This window comes from Lissotriton helveticus, chromosome 6 (genome assembly GCF_964261635.1).
Source record: "Lissotriton helveticus chromosome 6, aLisHel1.1, whole genome shotgun sequence".
Lineage (NCBI taxonomy): Eukaryota > Metazoa > Chordata > Amphibia > Caudata > Salamandridae > Lissotriton > Lissotriton helveticus.
The window spans coordinates 2,067,408,323-2,067,428,120 of record NC_136067.1 but is presented as its reverse complement, the minus strand read 5'-3'; the positions used below and the strand labels follow the sequence as shown (position 1 = coordinate 2,067,428,120).

Sequence of the window (19,798 nt, the reverse complement as noted above, 5' to 3'; positions counted from 1 at the left end):
GTTGCCTGATTCTGTATGTCCTGGTGGCGAAGTGCCTCACAAACTTGCTATAATACTCGGCCATTCCTAGGAATGACCGCACTTCCTCCTTGGTGCTAGGAGCTTTGGCATTCCTGATGGCCTTCACGTTTTGTTCCTTGGGTGATATTCCAAGCGTGCCGATCTCATGACCTAAGTATGTCACTGAGTGAGTTCCGATCTTGCATTTGCTCCATTCCGCAGTTAACCCCCTGTTTTGCAGCACTCCCAGGACTCTATGCAGCTTGCTGTCGTGATCTCCTTTGGAGGAGCCCATCACCAGGATGTCATCCTGAAAGTACTGTACCCCCAAGATGTCCTTGAACAGCCGATGCATCAGCTTCTGAAATACAGCCGCTGCTGATGCCAGGCCAAAGGGCATCCTCCGGAACTGGTAGCACCCAAAGGGTGTAATGAAGGCGGTGTACTTCCTACTCGAAGGATGCAGCTCAATCTGATAGTATGCTGACGTGAGATCTATGGTGGAGAAGTGTGTTACACCTTTTGTCCTAGCGAGCATCTCCTCGATTCTGGGCAGGGGAAATCTCTCCACAATGAGATTTTTGTTGAGCTCGCGGAGGTCAACGCAGAGACGAACCTGTCCATTGGGTTTCTTGACCACCACCAAGGGGGATAGCCACTCCGCACTGTCCACCGGCTCTATGATGCCTTGCTCCTCCAGCCTCAGAAGTTCTTGTTGTACCGCTCCGCTAGTGGATATGGGTATGTTCCTGACTTTGTGTACCACTGGTACTGCTCCCTCCTTGAGGACCATTCTGTGGACGAACTTGTCCAGTTTACCGACTGTGCCATCAAAAACCTTGGGGTATGCAGATTTCCAGTCTTCATCTCTCGTGAGGGGCCACTCGTCCGTCAATAGTATCTGCTCTTTCCCGCCTGGGTTGAGTATGATTCCTAGGTCCCCTGCGTCTCTCCATCCCAGCACTGATGGGCCCTTCTCCGCCACGTACAGGGTGCACGTGGCTGACCTTCCTCTGAATTCAAATGTGAAGTCTCGGCACCCCACCAGTGGAATGGCGTTCTCGGTATACGAGATGGGTTTGATGTCCGGCGGCCATAGGTCTGGCCCCACTACTGGCGCGAAGTCTTCTTCCCATATGGATCTTTGCACGATGGTCCAGGGAGATCCCGAATCGACAGCCACATGTACCTTCACTCCCCCTATCAGCATGTCCGTGCGAGGCTTATCTCTTCGCTTCCCCGCCACTTCCAGCACCTGGTCCTCAATGCATAGCACCAAATCTTCATCTTCCAGGTCGTCTTCCTCGCTGATGACCGCTGTGGCTGAATCGACGCATTTGACCGTGGACTTCTTCCCCTTCTTGCGGCATACCTTTTCAAAATGGCCGACCAGGCCACAAAACGCGCATCTGGCGCGGAACGCGGGACAGCGTTTATCCTGGGCCGAATGCGCCGTGCTGCCGCATCTGTAACACGCAAACCTGTTGTCTGAGCCGGGGCGGACCGTCTGTTTCCCTGTCCATCTCGAATCCTTCCTCTGGTCTCCATACGTCCCTCTGGGCTTACTGGGCAGGGACGCCTCGTCGATCTTGTTAATCATCTGTCTCGGTGCGCCCTCTCGCTTGGCAGCATCAGCGCCGCGTTTTGACATTTCTGCCTTTTTGACCATCGCAACAACTTCTTTGAGTGATGTCTCGTTCTGCGCCCATAGTTTGTCTTGGACAGCCCTGCTGGTGGTATGCATGACGATCTGGTCTTTGATGTACTCATCCTGTAGAGTACCGTACTGGCACGTGATGGCCAGACGTCGGAGCGCTGCCACATAGTCATCAATCGATTCGCCGGCCTCCTGCTTCCTCTGTTGGAAATTATACCGGTCTATGGAGACACAAACTGCTGGACGGTAATGGCAGTCCAAGTCATCTAGTGCATTTTTGAAGACATCTGTCTCCGTCGCGCCCCTTTCCTTGGGCACCAGGTTTTTGAACACTCTCACCCCTTCCGGGCCCAGGTTGTGGAGTAACAGTCTCTTTTTTCTTTCCGGGGTGAATGCCCCTTCATTTTCATCCTCAAGTGCCTCAATGTAGTTTTGAAAGTATTCCTTCCAATCCTCCCATTTTAACTGTGGTTCCCCCGGTCTGGGCAGGAATGGGACGGGGGCCATCAGGGCCGACGCTTGATTCGCCATCTTGGCCTCGCCTCTGGGGTCTACTGCCTGGGCACTGTGTTGGACGGGTACACCGGATGCTCCTGCACTCCCTGCCGTGTCACCTTGCCCTCTTGGACTACCTGGGGTGTTGTCCCTTATAGCCTGCGTGGGGTTGTCAGTCTGCGCCCCTTCCTCTGTCTTGGGGGTGGTGCCTTTGGCTGCCAGGGTGCTAGCTGTAAGCTCCGTTCCCTAGCACAGCACTGACCTGGGTGTTTGAGCTGTATTGTCGTTTATACTCGTGCTGTTGCGCTGCTGCCACGCCCTCTGCTCATCCTTGTTGCTGTTCTGTCCTTCTGGTTGGTGTGGGGCTGTTGGAGGGTGCCTGCTCCTGGCCACTGTGCTCGATGGTGTTCGTGGTCCCAGCCTCGTCGCCAATGTAATGTCGCTTCCTTGCCCCCACACTAAGCACTGAGCCTCTGTAAGTGTATAACTTCTTTATTCGAACTTATCACAAAGCAATATGAGCATTAGGGCGCCGAGCGTCTGTTCTGCACTTGCTCCGGTCGCCAACTGCCGTTATCCCCGTTCGCGCCTTTCACCAAGCCCTCTTGCGCATGCGCACGCCTCGCGCTCCAGTCTATAGCGTGACGCGTCATCGCGTACGCGCTCATAGACTAGAGCGCACACTACAGCCATGTTCTCCTCCAATCCCAATGATTGTTCAAACTTCAAATATTCATGATTATGTGCAAATACTATATGGGCAATGATAAATGAAAGTAAACTAGACAAATCATTCAATTTCTAAATATGGCGCCTGGGTGCAAAAAAGGAGAAGGAACCAAATGAAGGAAGGTACAAAGGTGCAAACTGTCCCAATTCAAAAACTGTCCTTTGTGTGATAGCCAAACTTGCATGAGCAGCTCCTTCTTTGCATGGTGATGCAATAGGTTACATTTGAGTTCTCTCGGCTGGCGATGTTGACATAAACTTTCCACAGAACTCAGAGGTCACTCAGGGTTCAAAGCCATGGAGAAAGGTTTAACCCTTTGTGGCCCAGTGGAGGCTGCAATGCCCGGTGAGGCGGTAGCAGCTGGGTTGAGTAACACAGCTCCCCCTGTTGATGGTCTAGAGGAAGCGCATCAATATCCATCAAAGAAGAGATGCCTTGTGCTTGAGTCTGGCTAGAGCTGAGGCTTTTCCTGTGGGTGCCTCGGGGCTTGGTGGCATTAATGGCCCTTCATACCCTGCATCCCTCAGGATGGCCACCTGCAGTGCAATGGGACTGGCTTGGCCCAAGTTGTTCCTTCCTGTTGAGATGGGCAGTAGGCAGCGGAGACTAATGAATACCAAGCAAACAGCCCAATGACCAGGATATTGGTCATATTTGTGGACCTTTCAATTCGTCCAATGAGCGAGTTCCCTGTTCACTAATGGCCAATAGCATGTGGTTCCAAAATAGAAGGGCGTGGCTTCACAGAACTGCTTCTCTTCTCAGTAGGAAGGCCTCAATTCGTATTGCTGTTCTAACTGGTTTCATCTCTTTACTAGAAGAAAGGTGAGAACAGTTCAGCCAACAACCTGCAGAATTGTTGGAAATGCAACAAACAAACTTGAGAATTATGAACTGAAGAACAAAAGGATGAATCCAAACACACTTTTGAGACCAATCATTAAACTAGGTCCAATGCTTTTGAAAGTATGAGTTATGCTAGTGAAGGGGGGGTGTAGCAGGTCAGTGAAATAAGGCAAGAAAGGAGTCTGGGGAGCTTCTGAAACGCACATGAAGAGGGAGATGTTTTTAGGGAAAATGTTTTCGCCGCTGAGGTTAAAGGCACCCCATTTTTGCATCAATATTGCAACAAGCTTAGTTAATGCATCAAAAATGTAATTATCATGTCTATTTTGGGCCAAGGCACGCTTTAAAGCAAACTACATGGTGGGGGATATACGGTAATATAGTAATAGTTCCCTGTTTTTGCACAGCTGTCATGTAGGCCTTGATGAGAATTCAATCATTGTTTAGAAGTGTATGATAACTGCAGTGAGGCTGGAATGTGCAATCCATCGGCGGCACAGTGTACCTACATTGTATGTGGTCACTGTCATGGAAGTATTTATATTATAGCTAGATTATGATCTGTTTACATGTGTACAGTATTGTCCCCTGGCACAAACATACTACATTAGAAACACAGACAGTCACATTGTAAGTACCACTTTGATCATTTAATTCAAGTCATTACAGTAATGTTTTATTTTCCAATGTCAACCTAAAGACTGTGTAGAATTAAGCTTTGGAATGTATAGTGTTTTAAATCTCTGGTGGAAGCAGGGGGTCCGCTGAAAAGTTGTATTGAAAACCATAATTTTTCTCTGTATCAAGCCTGAAAATATTTTTTTAGGCAGAGGCTTTACTGGGCCCTCCAGCTTTGATGTTAACTAATGACATCACCCTCAAGTGATGGGAGGGACAGGTTTGATCTGAAGCATAAGTCAGACCTGCATCTCGATGAAAATTGGAGGTGTCGCAATTCTACTCATTCTACTCCAAGTGAAGTAAAGTGTTGTAGTACTAGAAAAAATAAGTCTAATAGAGCCATACCCTCCAATAGCCCCAATACTAATTACCAAATAATCAGTCAGTTGGAGGTGAAGAAGTTCCAATCATTTATTCTAAATGGACTCTACGCAGAGGAGCCTCCCCGTCCACACCCAGTCAGTGTGACAAGAAGACTGCCGGTTCATATTCAAGCAGGTCATTATATACTTTCAGTTCAACACGAATAATCACTTGAAAAGGAAGAACATCACTTTGGCCCCCCTCGCTCCAGGAAGGAACCATATATGGCACACATGATTAGTTCAAAGCTTAGCTATTCATTACTGGGCACGTCAGGAAGGATGACTCCCTTTCGTTCTCAGGCACGGGAGTACAGGCACGGCGACTGCAAGAATGTGCTCATCCCACACGAAAGGCAGATGTAACCTTGAGTTTCCCAAGTTAGAATCAATAGTCCATTCATAGCCCAGTCTGACCTTTCAGGCTCGCTCTCTACACAGTAGCAGGTCACATGTTTTCCTAGCAAGAGCAAGAGGTACGGGGAAATGAAACCAACATGGTGTTTCTTCAGAAAAGGCCTGATTCTTAATGTATACACAATTTGAGTATATTCACAAGGGGGGGGGGGGCTTTCTAAAGACGGTATGCTAATATATATTGGATACATTAGGCCAATATTATATGATATGGATTTTATATTTCTTCAGTGTCCTTTTTGTATCGTCTCCCCACACATTTTTCTCCAATGCTGCTGTTCATGACTTTGAAGATGCATTAGAGGCTGCCGTCCAGGCCCCAGTGTACTCTCCCTGAAGTATGATGTATGTAAATTTGTAACCCCAATTGGCAAGGACTTTACCCCCTTATACGTTCCTGGTAAGTGGTACCAGTGGAACGCAGGGCATGGGAGTTAAAGCGGTCACCAGGGCCGGCAGCACTCTTTGTGCCATCCAGACTGTCCCACGTAAAGGAGAGTCCCAAGTTTTGTATTATTGACTAGGAAGAACGAGGAAGCAGTTCGCTTATGGAGAGGAGCACGAGGAGCCCATTGTAGCGTTGAAGCACATCAGTGATTTGTTCACCTGCTGCCTGGCACGATCTGCTAAATCATATGGATTGGTTTAGCCAGCTTGGAAATGTTCTATATATCCTTGACGGTCTAACATCACGCCCGCCCATCTTTTATTTTAATGTAAATTATGGAACTCTATTCCAACTCATGCAAGCAATACAGGGTTGGATTGTTATTCAAAATATAATTTTTGGACGCTCAATTGACTTCCCAGTCCTTATGATGACCGTGTAATTCTACAGAGGTCGAAACGCCGTCACCGTTAATGAAGGACACATTATTTTGTTCTATGTGGTTCCCTACTTGTGACGTTTATTTTTTCGTTTGCCACTTGTCTGGTCTGTGATATACACTGTTTTTGTACCAGCACATTGTATTGAGCGTCATTGTCTCAATTGTTTTAGTGTTTATAAAATGTAATACATTTGTCATATTTGTTCAGAACTATTTTTGTATATGGGTCTCTCTTCACTTCCTCCATTTTTTTCATTTTTCTTTCTTTGTTGCTCAGTTATTGATTTATTAACTGTTCTGTTTGTAATTTGTAATTTTTTATGAGTTCTGTATTTTGATGTTAATTGCTTCTTGAACCTTTGTTAGGATTATACACTGACTGCCCCTGGTTCAGGTGTTCTGGACTGCCCCTGTGACTGGTAACCAAGTAAAGCAAAGGCAGGCCTGACATTACAGACTGCAGGAGCAGTGCCAACTGCACATATAAACACAAGTTTCTATGTCACTATAATAGCTGTTTTTCTAATAAGGGATACTTAAGTGTTCAGGGGACCATAAGATAACAATGGGCTGTCACCTAGGTCCCCCCAAGGCTGCCTGCTCCATTATGGTCTCACTGAAAAGTGCCATATTTGGTATCAAACAAAATGTTTCATCAAATCTGACATGTTCCCCATTTCGGATCGGATGTGGCATGCACCCATGCTAGCTAAGAGGTTGCCCACCTGGTTGCACACCTTTCCTGTACCCAGGCTGACAGTTTACAGTCGCTTCAAGTCCTGACCAGACGCTGTGGAGGTAGGTGTTGACGGCTGTGACCGTGCGCCGTTTTGGGTACCTTACTCAAAGGTGCTGGTTCCACGGGAGCTGACTGCGGGGGCACCTTAGGGAAATCCTTAGGGTTGCGCCATTAAGGGCAGGACCAATCGGCCTGCTAAATCATTGACCTCAAGACAAAAGGTTGTATTTCTTAATTCACTGTGTAGTACATTGCACTTAGGTCCTGACGAATTCCTTAATATGCAAGAAACATGTTGACCTGATCAGAGGGTAGTAGATTTTCCACTGTGAACCTTATACCAGTATAAATCTCCCCTCCCACCTTTTAACCAAGGTAGTCAACCACACCAATAAAATTCCCATTGGATTGACTAACCTTTTTTAACTCACATTCACTTCACGACTACACACTCACCCGTGATTACCTTTCCCCTCTTACACGCATGCAAAATATGGCAGGAACAAAAGATCTCCGGTAAAGAGCCCCTTCGCGGGTCCCCGTCAGACATTGCAGCGCCAGTCTGACGAGGAGCAGAACCCATATGATGAAGCATGACACCTAGCTTGCTGGGTGTGTGAGGGTTTTAGTTCCGAAAAGGGAAATTCCCCGCCCTTTTACCTGTTCCTATATCTACGCTAGTCTCACACTCGTACTCACATTGGGGAACTTTGTACCCTTCTTGTGCTACAGTTTACAGCTGCTGCCACCAAGACAGGAATCTGCCTCCCTACCAAGAGGTGTGACACTTCAAGGAGTCAGAAACAAAAGCCTGCCTTGTCGGGAGATGTCACCTCCTGCCCTGAGAGGGTGTCTAGTGAAGTGCCACATCAAGGAGCCCGCTTTAAGGCTCTCACTGCCTCTGTAACCTGGCCAAAGGAGGAAACAGCCAATCACCTTCCCTCAGACACATTTGCTCCAGGGCAGGTGGGAAAATCAGGTAGTCAGGAGGCATACACCCACAAAAGGCTTGCCACACCCCTACGGTTGGCACATGGTCTGTACAGCTGAGGATGGGTGCTGTCATTTTTAAAAGTAGCAGAATAGTGAGTTTAGGGTAGATTGGATGGCACACACCCCTGAATGTATTCACCTCAGGAGCGTATTAGTACTGGCACCCACACCCCTAACGCCTCTAAATCTAGGATTTAAGGGGCACCCCTGGCACTCGAACCTCAGATCTGCCTGAATTGCAACCAAGGACAACGAGGATACCTGAGTCTGCGACATCAGGACATACATAAAGCAAAGGTTTGATAATCTGCACCTGTGGAAACCACTCTGCATCTGCACAACTGTGACTCATCTCGGACCATAGACTGTTTCAAAAAGAAAGATGGACCCCTCTGCAAGCCAAAGACAACTCCAGAACGCCCTTGGAGTAGAGATACTTGTCCCCTGCAGCCCGTATGTAAAGCACCCTACTGAAAACAATGAATCACTGGCAATCAGGCCTGCAGAATAATTTCCCAAAAGTAAATGGTCTAGTGCATTGTGGGAAAAGTAGTCCTGACCTCCAGCATGTTTCAAGTAGCTAATGTTTTCCCTCAGACTCAAGGATGTTGAAGTAACTAAAATTTGTGTTTGCTGCTGCCAAGGCTTGCTGGTGGCCAGTTGGACTAGCACTAACTTGGTTCGACACTGCACCTCAAGACATTCACACAACATCCTCATCCTGCTGCCTCAGTGGTCCCTTTGTCAAGATTTTTTATCCCTTTCCTCTCCAGCAGCAAAACCAGCAACCGCGGCTCCTGCCTTCAGTAGCAGTGACAGCCAGGACAACTTTGAACCCGGGCCCTACGGGCCGGGTAACATTCAGCTGTCTGTCGGAGCCTGGTCACGGGACCCCCATCACCTTACCTCCCACTTGTTTCCTCTGGACTCGACCTGCAAGTGATGAGTGTCACTAGCATGTTTTCTTATTGACAGCAACTTTATTGTGTTGCAGGAGTTAAATGAATAATGTTAAATTTACTAGTGGGAATCCAACGGTCCTACTTGGGGCACACAAGAAGATATTACATAGTGAAGCCTAACCAGTGTCAATGCATAATCTACACTTTTCAATACCAAGGGTTCACTGCACATTATTTGCACATAAGACATGGGTCCAGATTTTTGTGGAAAGTGATAGCAACTTGTGCTGTGATGGGATTTACTTGTCAACACATATCATGATTTGCATTGAAAAGCTGCCTAAAGTAATGTATCATTAGCACTCTGAGCTACTTTGCATCTAGGGGTGTTCCATAAGTGGTACATGGGTATTCCCAATCAACCACCAATGGGTTTTGACATACCTTCCTATCCATTAACAGTCATAGGAAGGGCTTTGTGCCAAAAAGGTACACTTTCTTGAGGCAGCAGTAACTGTGCAGCAATTTTAGAATTCTCCACATTATTCCACCTTTGGAAGTGTGCTGCACTGTACAATGAACATGCAAAGTATGAAAGCTATTAAAGCATTTTTTTTTTTTACTGGACGGGTGTACTTCCAGAACCAAACCTATGCTTGATGGAACGCACTCACCCATAACTGTTATGCAAGAGTCTGTGGTTTGCCTCTTGTCAATTTTCTTTTTTGGGGGGGCGGGGGAGTTTTTTGCAGTGCAAACTCACCCCTCAATTATCAGAGCGCTTTACACAAGACCCGTTGGATTACAGACGGACATATTCATTCTTTGGTTAGACACAGAGAGATTAAGTGATTTGCCCAGAATCACAAGATGTGGAGCATCCTTGCAACCCGGTTCCTCAGGTTTGATGTCGACCGCTCTAGTAATTAGGCCACATCATCTCTAATCTCAAGTGCACCAGTACTGAGGAAGAGAAAAACAGAAGATTTCTTAGCAGAGATGCTGCTGTTTTTCTCTCATTGTTTGACGCGATGCAGTGCAGCAACATTGGCAGCTGTGTTGTGTTGCATCAAAACCATGTAAATCTGCCCCTTAATCTTGTCCTTTCTACAAAGAGCCTTGTTAGGATCACCTCGCATCTGGCATAGATAAGCTGCTGCTCCCGATTCATGCAAGACTCCTGAAGTCTGAATGATCATACGATTCCAACCCTTAGATAGGTCTTCTGGGCTATTCTTACATCCCATACACCACCATGTACCAGATGGTAGTCGTAATTTGGTCTCATATTTCTCTGAAAAAAGTAAACATTATCTAACATGGCTGTCTAAGCGCCTTCACCGTTGCCTCAAAGTGTCCGCTCACTCGTATTTCAAGACCAACTGTGGCTGCTGCATCTGCTGAACAGCCCAGCAGCCCCCATCTATCTACCTCTAGAATTGTCATAACCACCCCAGAGGTATCAGCCTCTGCTGGTTATATTGGCTCTGCCTCTCTTGGCCCAACCTATGGCTTGGTCAAGTAGGAAGCCCTAGCCTACCTATCTCAAGGAAACCTTGGTGAACTCAATGATCCCTGGGATGGCTTCTTCTGCGTTATTTCCTGTTCGTAAACAACTAAAAACCTGGCTCTTTAACCATTAGACATCCGTGTCCGCCTTCCTCCGACTAGTCTGCAGCACCGAGACACCCAAGGGTATTTGCGTGCTTTATAAGTTGCCTAAATAAATTAATAGACAGCTACCCTAGTAGTACCAGGTGGAGGTCGTATTAATGCACCGGATGATGGCACAGAAGATGGTGCCTTTCTGCAACTCACACTCCTTCCATAAAGTGTCAAACTACACAATAAGGAGCAGCACCTAGAACCTCACGCATGACCACAGTCTGCAACTATAGATCCTCCTACCTCCACACACTTTTCCAACAACATTTTCGGTCTCAGCCATCATCACAACAAGGTTGAGGGATGCAAGGCCTCACAGGTAGCACTAGAGGGCCAAACAGATCCAAGGAGTATTTGCATGGTGACTGTTCTTAGCTCTCTCCACATTACCCTGTGGGTGAATTGTTCGGGAGATCTCACTGAAAGACTCTGAAATGTGTATATTTGACTCCATCTGTTTTTTATGTCTACTTGGAAGTGTTTCTGTTTAAACAACCAATCTTTTATTCCTACACTAAGTGAGGCAATACAAATGAGCCAAGTATTTTTGTTATATTTATTTTACTATGTTACAGCAACAACATTTGGATGTCCCAAAAAGGATGCACTTTGTAAAAAACCGTGGTGGAGCACATGTGAGGACGACACCGACTGCCATGGATACGAGCGCTGCTGTGACTCGCACTGCGTTTTACCCTGTGAGGACCCTGTGATAGGTAGGTGCTGTGGTAATTCAGAAGAGGGTCACAGTATGAAGTAAGACTTAATCAGGCTGTTTACAAATTATTAGCTATAATGCTGAGCATAAAAAAAGGACTACTGGCCTGCTCTACAAGAGTCAAACAGTATGAAAATGTAATGAAACACACATACATAAATAATTGTAGACTGTGATAATCATTCCACTTAAAGGACACAATTTAGTAGGCGATGCATTCAGAGTAACTCTAAGTGAACCTTTCCTGTTTTCTTGTGTCTGATAATATATTAGAGTAGAAACTGCTTGAGTGTATCCCCAAATGTTATAAACAAGGAGGCATATTTATTATGATTTTACATCTCCCTTGCCCCGTGCAAGGGGTGACACAAAACCTAGAATTATATTTTCCTTGTCTTTTTAGTCCTAGTGGTACTGCAGCCATTGATCTTGGCTCTCCTGATCCAGGTTGTCCTTGTTCAGGTCCTCTGTAACCTGGTTATTTTGTTCCTGGTCCACCTGGCCATAATTAGTCCCTGTCTTCCTTATCTAGGTTTCCTGGTACTACTGGCCAGTGCCCTCCAGCACATGTTCTTTGTTGTGCTCTGAAATGGTTGTGATCCTCTTGGCCCTAGTCCTCCTGCTCCTAGCTAGGTCTGCAGCTAACTTTACAACTTCCATACTTCTTGGTCTGTCTGATCATCATTCTCAGGTACTGCTGCAACTAGGCCTTTGTACCTTGGGTCTTATGTTTCACTAACCTAATTCTGATCCTTAGCCATCCTTGTCCTGCTTACTACATTATCACAACAGCAGCATGAGGGACTGTTCCAAGAAACTGGAATTTGTTAGTTATTGAAAAAATTATATTACTACATGTAATATCAAAGCGAGAGACCAAATAATATTTGAACTAAATTTGGAAATGTCTTTTCTGGAAAATACAGAAGTTTGGAGTGATGCTCTTGTGCTTTAAATCCAGAGGGAGATTTAAAGATTGTGCCCATGTAAAGCACTGCAATACCTTCTCGTCTACAAAATAATAATAAAAATAAAAATAAGGGTTAGTGAATGATTTTCCAAAAGTAACTTCTGTTTCTCCTACTTTTTGTGTCTGAACATATTTTTGCACAACAAACTAAAAATATTTAATGGCAATTTGTAAAATATGTTTCGATGCTGTGGTTGCTTAAGTCTTCATTACTTTCCTCTTGAATCCCTCACCCTATTCTAAAAAAATGTTCTCTGCTTTTTAATCTGCAGAGAAGAAGGGATCGTGCCCACTGCCTCCCACCTACCCGACGTGTGCTGACTTCCACAGCCCACCCACGAATGCGTGCTCCACAGACCAGCAGTGCCCGGGAGAGGAGAAGTGCTGTGAATATGGCTGTCAGCTGCAGTGCAAGGAGCCCTTGCAAGGTACTGGGCAGTACCCACGCGAGCACGCGCTGTTTCCGGGGTGATCCTGTAAAACGCAATAAGGCTTGGATTGTTTATGCACAGGAAGGTTCCCTTTCCTGCGCATAAACAATCTTTTAAAAAAAAGTCATTTTGTGACTTCCATGTGTGCTGCAAGCAGCACACATAGAAGTGAAAAAATGGAATTTAAAGATTGTTTATGTACAGGAAGGGGGACCTTCCTGTACAGAAACAACCTTTACCCCGCACGCAGACACCCTTGCACTATGGTGCACGGGTGCCTGCGCTGGAGCTAGGCTGATAAGTGTAACATCAGCGCAGGGGGAAACGCAAGGCTGCACCATATCCTTGTAAATATGGTGCAGCCTTGAGGTGCTGAACTGGCGGAGTGAGGGGTTAAGCCATGACGTCTAACGCCTCACTCCGCCACTTCCTTGTACATATGCCTCTTAATTTTTGCACCTGAGTCCTGTTACCATGAAGAGCTGAGACATCTTTTTACACATCTGCCTGATCACCTGCTATATTAACACAGGTAACCAAGGCTTTCATGCCCAAGGAATGAGTTGAGGTGAAGACAGCTTCGGCAGACAGAACACAATATCTTCGTCCTTCATTTGGCTGAAGGACACCTTAGTTGTTTGCTCTATTCCAGTTTGGGAGCTTACAAATACAACCATGGTTGGTTGGTAACATCTCATGTTCTGGTTTGTAAGTCTCTACCAGGGGTTCAAGAGTAGGAGTGTAGAATCTAACAGCTCCCCAGTACTGATGGTGTGGATTATCCCAAAAGAGCTAACGTGCTTCATTGGCCAATGGGGGAAGGGTTCTCCCGCTGCATGGATTCTGTACAGTGCATGCATTCTGATATCCGTAGTGCAAATGCTGCCCCACAAATAATTGTTAAAGTGTTAAAAGTAGGGAAATCTTGGGAGCGGCAGCACTTCAACATAGTACCACTAGTATAGCCAAAAAGAAGAGAATAATTGGGTCTGGAATAGGAAACAGCAAACCGCTGAACAGAGGTGAATGGGGTGAAATAACTCTTGCATAGTGTAAGACAAGATTTGAAGAGAATGATACAGGTTTACCATGGATTTCAAATTAAAATCAGCTAATTGTTGCAATTTTAATAAGAACAAATTGTGGAATCAAATGTTTCTATAACTACATATCTGTTTTCCAATATTTTATTATTAACTGAAAAAAGCAGCAATAGCAGAATCTAATTCCATTCTGATGAATTCCGTTTCAGATAAACCTGGATTCTGTCCAGCCTTCAATGGGTCCAGCTGTCTGTTTTCTCCTCCTGCTCCTGCAGAGTGCAGCAGTGACAAACAGTGCCCAGGGACACAGCGGTGCTGTTGCCATGGAAATTGCAGTATGGCGTGCACAGAGACTGGTGAGGATACGTTGCACTTCAATGTGAGACTGGTTTAGGGCAAAAGTTAGAGTGTTATGACAATTTTTAGAAATTGGGCAGATTTACAAGAAACTGACGCATCTGTATAGATGCGTCAGTTTCCCTGCACCTGAGGGAAAAACCCTTGCGCCACCATAGATGCCCCGTATTTACAATGCAGCACACTACGACGTAAGGATTGACAGATTGGTCCGAATTTCGGACGCATCTGTTGGTGAAAAAGTCACGCATTGCTGGAGTGTGCAATGCGTGTTGTGGCCTATTTCCAATACACTGCCTCACTCCTTACGCCTGCTTCAAGCAGGCGTAAGGTTTTGACTCAGTGGCGTCCTAAAAATTACACCGTGAAATCTTGCACCACTTATATGAGGCTTTCCTGCGTGGGAGTGCCTACTCTGCATACATTATACCTGACGCAGGTATGATGTCACCCAGGACTGTACAACGTGATGCATCTCTCTAGATGCGTCACGTAGAAAAATTGCTGTATTTTTTATGCCGGCATTGCATCACAAAAGTGCTGCAACAGCAGCGTCAAAGTGACGCAAGGGGCTTGAATCTGCCCCTGGGCGTCTGGTTGGCAGTGTATACACCCTGTCTGAGCAGGAACCGTAGTTCTAGTCAGGGTAAGTTGGATACATAGGAAAAATTAACTTGTGTTTATCCAGTGGAAGCTTATCACGGAGACCGCAGTCTTAACTTAGGAGGCAATGTGTAAAGTATTTGTGCACACGGTAACACAGTGAAAACTCCCCAAAAAGGCTCAACATGAAAACACCACAAAAAGACTACACATCAGGTTAGAAAAATAGAAAATAATGTTATTACTAAAACAAGAAGAAAAGAAAACTAAAATCCAATGAGTAGAAGTCGAGATATGAATTTTTAAAGGTTAAATGCAAAAATAACGCTTAGAAGCAAATAGTGCTCAAAGAGTTAATTGGTCACCTCGCACTGCGACAAAGTCGAGAGTTCATGCTGCCTGGGATAGAGTGCAGATAGGACCCATGCAGGGCCGGCTGAGTAAAATTACCTTAATCTTTTTCGAAGCACGAGATGCGTTGATGGTCCCTACGCAGTTGGGGTGTTGCGCCGGATTTCTTCACGCAACTGCATCAAAGCATTGGTTCCTTTGAGAGAAGCGCACGTTCTGAGTGCAGCGGTTCCAAATGCGATGTGCAAAGTTAATTCACGCTAGATGAGTGATGCGTCAATCAGTGGCAGCTGGTGATATTTGAAAGTGGTGAGGCATAGCATTGGCATGACTTTTATATAGCGATCAACACAAACAAGTCTAATAGACAAACCTGGGGTCCAGGGTGGGACCCTCTCCTGAAGAAAAAAAATGGTGCATTTTACAGCAAATTTATGTATTGATAAAGCAATGCTTATAAAGCAGTGGGAACGCATAGTCTTTAAATATTAAACACATTAAAAACTGCCCCATATCTTACTGCATTAATATGTTTAACAGTTACTGTAATGTGTGAATTGTACAGTGTGGCAAACTGAGCCCTTTAAAATGTATGTTTGCTCAGTGTCATGCACTACATGCAGCATTAACTTTGGAAAAATGCTCTAACCAGGCATCAGGAACACCCACAGCTGCTGGCTGCAACCAGTTAATAGAAATATGAGCAGACAGGCCTTTAAGAGGAATGAAAGAAGTAGAGGAACATATCAAATACATTTTTGTGATTCCCATAATGTGCCACCTGACCAGTATTTTGATTTTCCTCTGAGATGTAATTGTTTCCAGATAAATTACACAACAACTGACATACACCTAAATCTGTCAATACGATTGACCTTGTCAAACATTTATTGAAATAATAAACATTGGAAATGTTTAAGTTCTGAAATTGCAAGTGTGAATTAAATAGCATTAAGGCCTGTGGAATGAGTTTTGGCCTTTGGTAATGGGGCTTTATGTTAGATATGTATCCTCTGTTTCTCGTCCATCTGCACATCTTTAACCACCTCTCTTTCCTCTTCGGCACCCTCTTCTCATTCTTCCCTGAATGAACTTCTTCGCATCTCTCTCAATTCACTGCCCCCAAACATACACTACATTCCTTCAAATATAAACACTTTATTTTCTCTTACGTTTGCCTTGAAAATATTTTGACATCAGTGCACCCCTTCACAATCCTTTCCACAGAATTTTAATTACAAATGGAATACATAATCATTGCTCTGTATGCTCTGCAGAGAGGCCAACCCACTGACATGCACTTTCTTTGGCTTCAGCCCTAGTGCCGGTGTTCACAATCAAAGGCCCTCATAAACACGGGGCATGGCTCGAAGCATGCACAGAAAATTTTACAGATACACCATAACATTATAAAATAGCTATCGCTTGGGGAATGCAAGATTAAGTAAACCATGTGAAATAAGACAGGAACTAAATCGCTGAATGCATTGCTGTAACATTTTTATCATTCATTATTAGTGAATCAATTCATGTTTTTGGCATATTGGTTAACTTAGGGGCATGAAGAAAGGCCCAATTGTAATCTCATACTCTGGCACACTGACTGCTTAAATGGCAGACACACAAGCATGTTGGGAACCTGGCACAGAATTTGGGGATTTCCACTGACAAGAGGATAATGTGCAGCTACAGTGATAGAGGGGCACAGATGATGTGACCAGGGCTGTGACCTGAGCACACTGTCATGAAGGCACTGGCAATAGAGGCACTGGGATAATTACACAAGAACGCTGGACAGGAGGACAGAGTAATGTGGAAAAGTCCTATAGGTGTGGAAATGGCCCTCCGCAGTACACAAGTATACATGAGCTCAGAGTACGTACACCTACACCTTATGCATGGTGCAGCGTTCTACCCTGTAATGCTGCATTTTGTTCCCAAGCCTTGCAGCCATTCCTGCAAGGAAGGGATTGGGTGTGTTTGTCAGCTCTTGCCAGGGATTCCCTGGTCTGCTCAACCGTGGGGACAATGGAGTCTTTTCTGTAAATGAGAGGCCATGGTTTCTTTTAGTTGGAATTCCAAGATGTGCTGAAACGTAGGGATGAGGTTGAGGCCAGCACTACTATTGGCGTAATACATCATAATGGTGAAAGGCATGACACTAAGCTCATGCTTGCGTCTTCCAAGTTTTCAGCTTGAGCATGTTTCAAATGTTAGTGACCTGGTAACAAATCTGGACTAAAAAAGTTCCAAAATACACAACTAGATACACATCTATTGTTTAATAGATTTATTATGCTCGCCAATTCTAAAGTCATTTTAAGATTGCACTAAGACACTTCACCACTCTAATCTCCGCCTTTCAAAAGTGGGTGGAGAGTTAGAAAGCCACAAGCATCAAAATGTTTGCTCTATGGTGGTCCTTATTCCCACTATTATTTCTTGTACCTCTTCATCCACGATTGAGATATAGTGGTTTAGGATCATTCTCTGGCTTTGACTCCCAAATCGCCCCCACTGGATCTTAGTAGGGCCAACATCGTATAAACATATTTGAAATGCTGGTCATGAACAAATATTGAAAGCCGTGAGAACATCTTATCTAACTTGTTGGAAACCATCATACATCAGAGAACTGTCCACTGTAAGCACATAGTTTTCACTTTGCTGTTAACTCTGATATTTGGATCAACTTCGCAAGGAAATAAGAACCCTGGCTGGCCTGCTCATCTTTTGGACCCATTTCACATGGGAACAAATGCCACAGCTCCAATTCTAATAGGGCCAGAGAGGTGCAGCCAGGGCCTGGGGTGGCACAGTGGGGGAGGTTAGCGCGGTGGGGGCCTAAGCACAATATACATAACACCAGAGATTAGTAGTCTAACACTTACCATTACTGAGAACTAGATACCAAATCAGACTTGCTTGCATCCACTCCCACGTATGCCTAAAGGGTGGGATCTTTTGAGTGTGAATGACAGATGTCAGAAATCGCGCAGGGATGAAGTCTCTGATGCCCGAAACCATGACACTGATCACGTCAAAGGCCTACAGATTGCATACCACCACGGACCACAATGGCAATGAAGGGCTTTACACCCGAAAGCCCTGTGACCTGCGTCACATTGTAGAAGGTTGATTTACTTCCTGGCTTCCGTCTCCTGCTTCAGAACAAGGTGGAGCAGGCAGACTGAAACATACAGCCCCGACTTAAATACATTGATTTGTTTAGAGATATTTCGATCTATTCAATATAATATAATCGTGTAGGAATTTAAGAGGGGCCCAGCGGGTGTGCATTTATTGGCCCCCAGCAACTCCAATAAAGTATTGCTTTCACAAAATGCGGTCATCATTCCATTCTTGACTTATGTGTGATTCTACAAATAGAGGGCCCCACCAAGTTAGTTAATGAGGGACTGATTTACTAATGTTTCACACAACACGACTCAGCAAGGCAACTCTCTGGTGGTAATCACCCTGAGCCAGTGCTTGGTTTTGGTTTAGATGACGGTCTTTTAGAGAATATAGCATGGATAGTGACTAGGAGCATTTCTTTAAGGTTTGCTATGCAGCCTGAGTGGGAACATGAACTGAATGCAGCAAATACGGAAAGAGCAAAATATGAGGAGAAATGAAAAATTTCTCATCTTATCACCTGTTTAAGATCAAGTATTTCCTGGTCTTATTTTTGGCGCTGCTCCATATCTTGTAAATATGGGACAACGTCAAGGGTGTTGTGGTGGAACGCCCAATGCAACACCCATTAGCTGTCCCTTTCACTCTGAGTATAGCGTGAAAGAGTGCCCTTATCGCCACAGGAATATAAAAAAAGAGACGTTCCTGTGCTGATAGGGGCTAGTAAATATGCCCCTGTTTTCTGTGTTTTTTAGCGACTGGAAATGTGACTTGTTTTCCATCAATAAATCAATTCCATTCAGAAGTGATTGGCCTCAAACCATGTCTTTTGTTCTGAATAGTGACTCCAGTGAGGATGATGTAGCTCAATAGAATAACAATTTTAACGACATTTAGAATTCATTTGTCTGGGATGCTCGAGAGTCAAACCTTGTGAAATAGTTAAGTTCTGGCTCCTACTGGAGCAGATATAAAGAAGTCAGGTTTTCATAGTCTGTTTCTTTTTATTTTACACCTAACCTTGTCGCCGGATTTTTCCAGACATCGCAGACCCCTAGCTCTGGTCTCAGCCACAAAAGGGATGTTGATTCTCCCGATCCATTGAGGCAGCCTGAGGGAATGAATAACCGTGGTAGGTTTACTTTTTCTGAATCCAAGGAATAGGAAGATGCATTACCTGCTAAAGTAGAATTAATTTTCGACATTTATGGAAATTGACCTTCAAAGTCAAAAATCGCATGCCTTTTGTTCGGAAATCTCAGAAAAACAGATTGATCCCAGTCTTCCCATCCTTCAACACCAGCAACCTTATTATTTTGAAGTAAGTTAAAGTGTCAGGTCATGGAGTATCATATTGAGCATAAAAATCATCATCCAGTTCCGATCCCGGTTTAGCCGCCATGGTGGAGATCACCCCATGGTAAAAAAAAACCTCTGCATTCAACTTAATTTTTAATAAAATATTTTATAGGGTTGCCAATAAGTTTTGCGTAATTTGCCAAATCTCCACTTTTTTGCCGAGTTAGTAAATGGACAGGTACAGGGAGATCAGTTAAGGGGGGGTTGAAAAATACAGAATGACACCAAATTTGGCAGAAAGCTAGATCTTGGTCCAGAAAGAATGCTTTTTGTGATTGGTGAAAATCCGTTCAGTAGTTTTTGAGAAATTAAGGTTCATATAGTATAGATATCTGGATAGTTGGTGAGCAGATATGCTCAAAGTATCCAATTTGAAGCAGATTAGTGAATCCTGATTCGTTGTTGACAACTTGAACATTGTGTTTTAGTGCCTATACGTGGCTTATGGATTTGGTCCCTTTGTCCTTAAAAACAATTGAAAACATAATCATGAGGGCAGAGTGAGCACAAC

At 44.8% G+C, this 19,798-nt stretch overlaps 1 protein-coding gene across 1 annotated transcript in view; it reads left to right on the top strand.

Annotated features, from left to right (window-relative positions):
* The window catches only part of LOC144764010 (uncharacterized), a 190,370-nt gene that overhangs the window by 54,869 nt on the left and 115,703 nt on the right, over window positions 1–19,798 (top strand). The window contains exons 4-6 of the mRNA XM_078650142.1: window positions 10,893–11,033; window positions 12,278–12,433; window positions 13,689–13,835. Of these exons, the coding sequence (XP_078506268.1) occupies window positions 10,893–11,033; window positions 12,278–12,433; window positions 13,689–13,835 (444 nt within the window). The remainder of the gene's footprint in view (window positions 1–10,892; window positions 11,034–12,277; window positions 12,434–13,688; window positions 13,836–19,798) is intronic.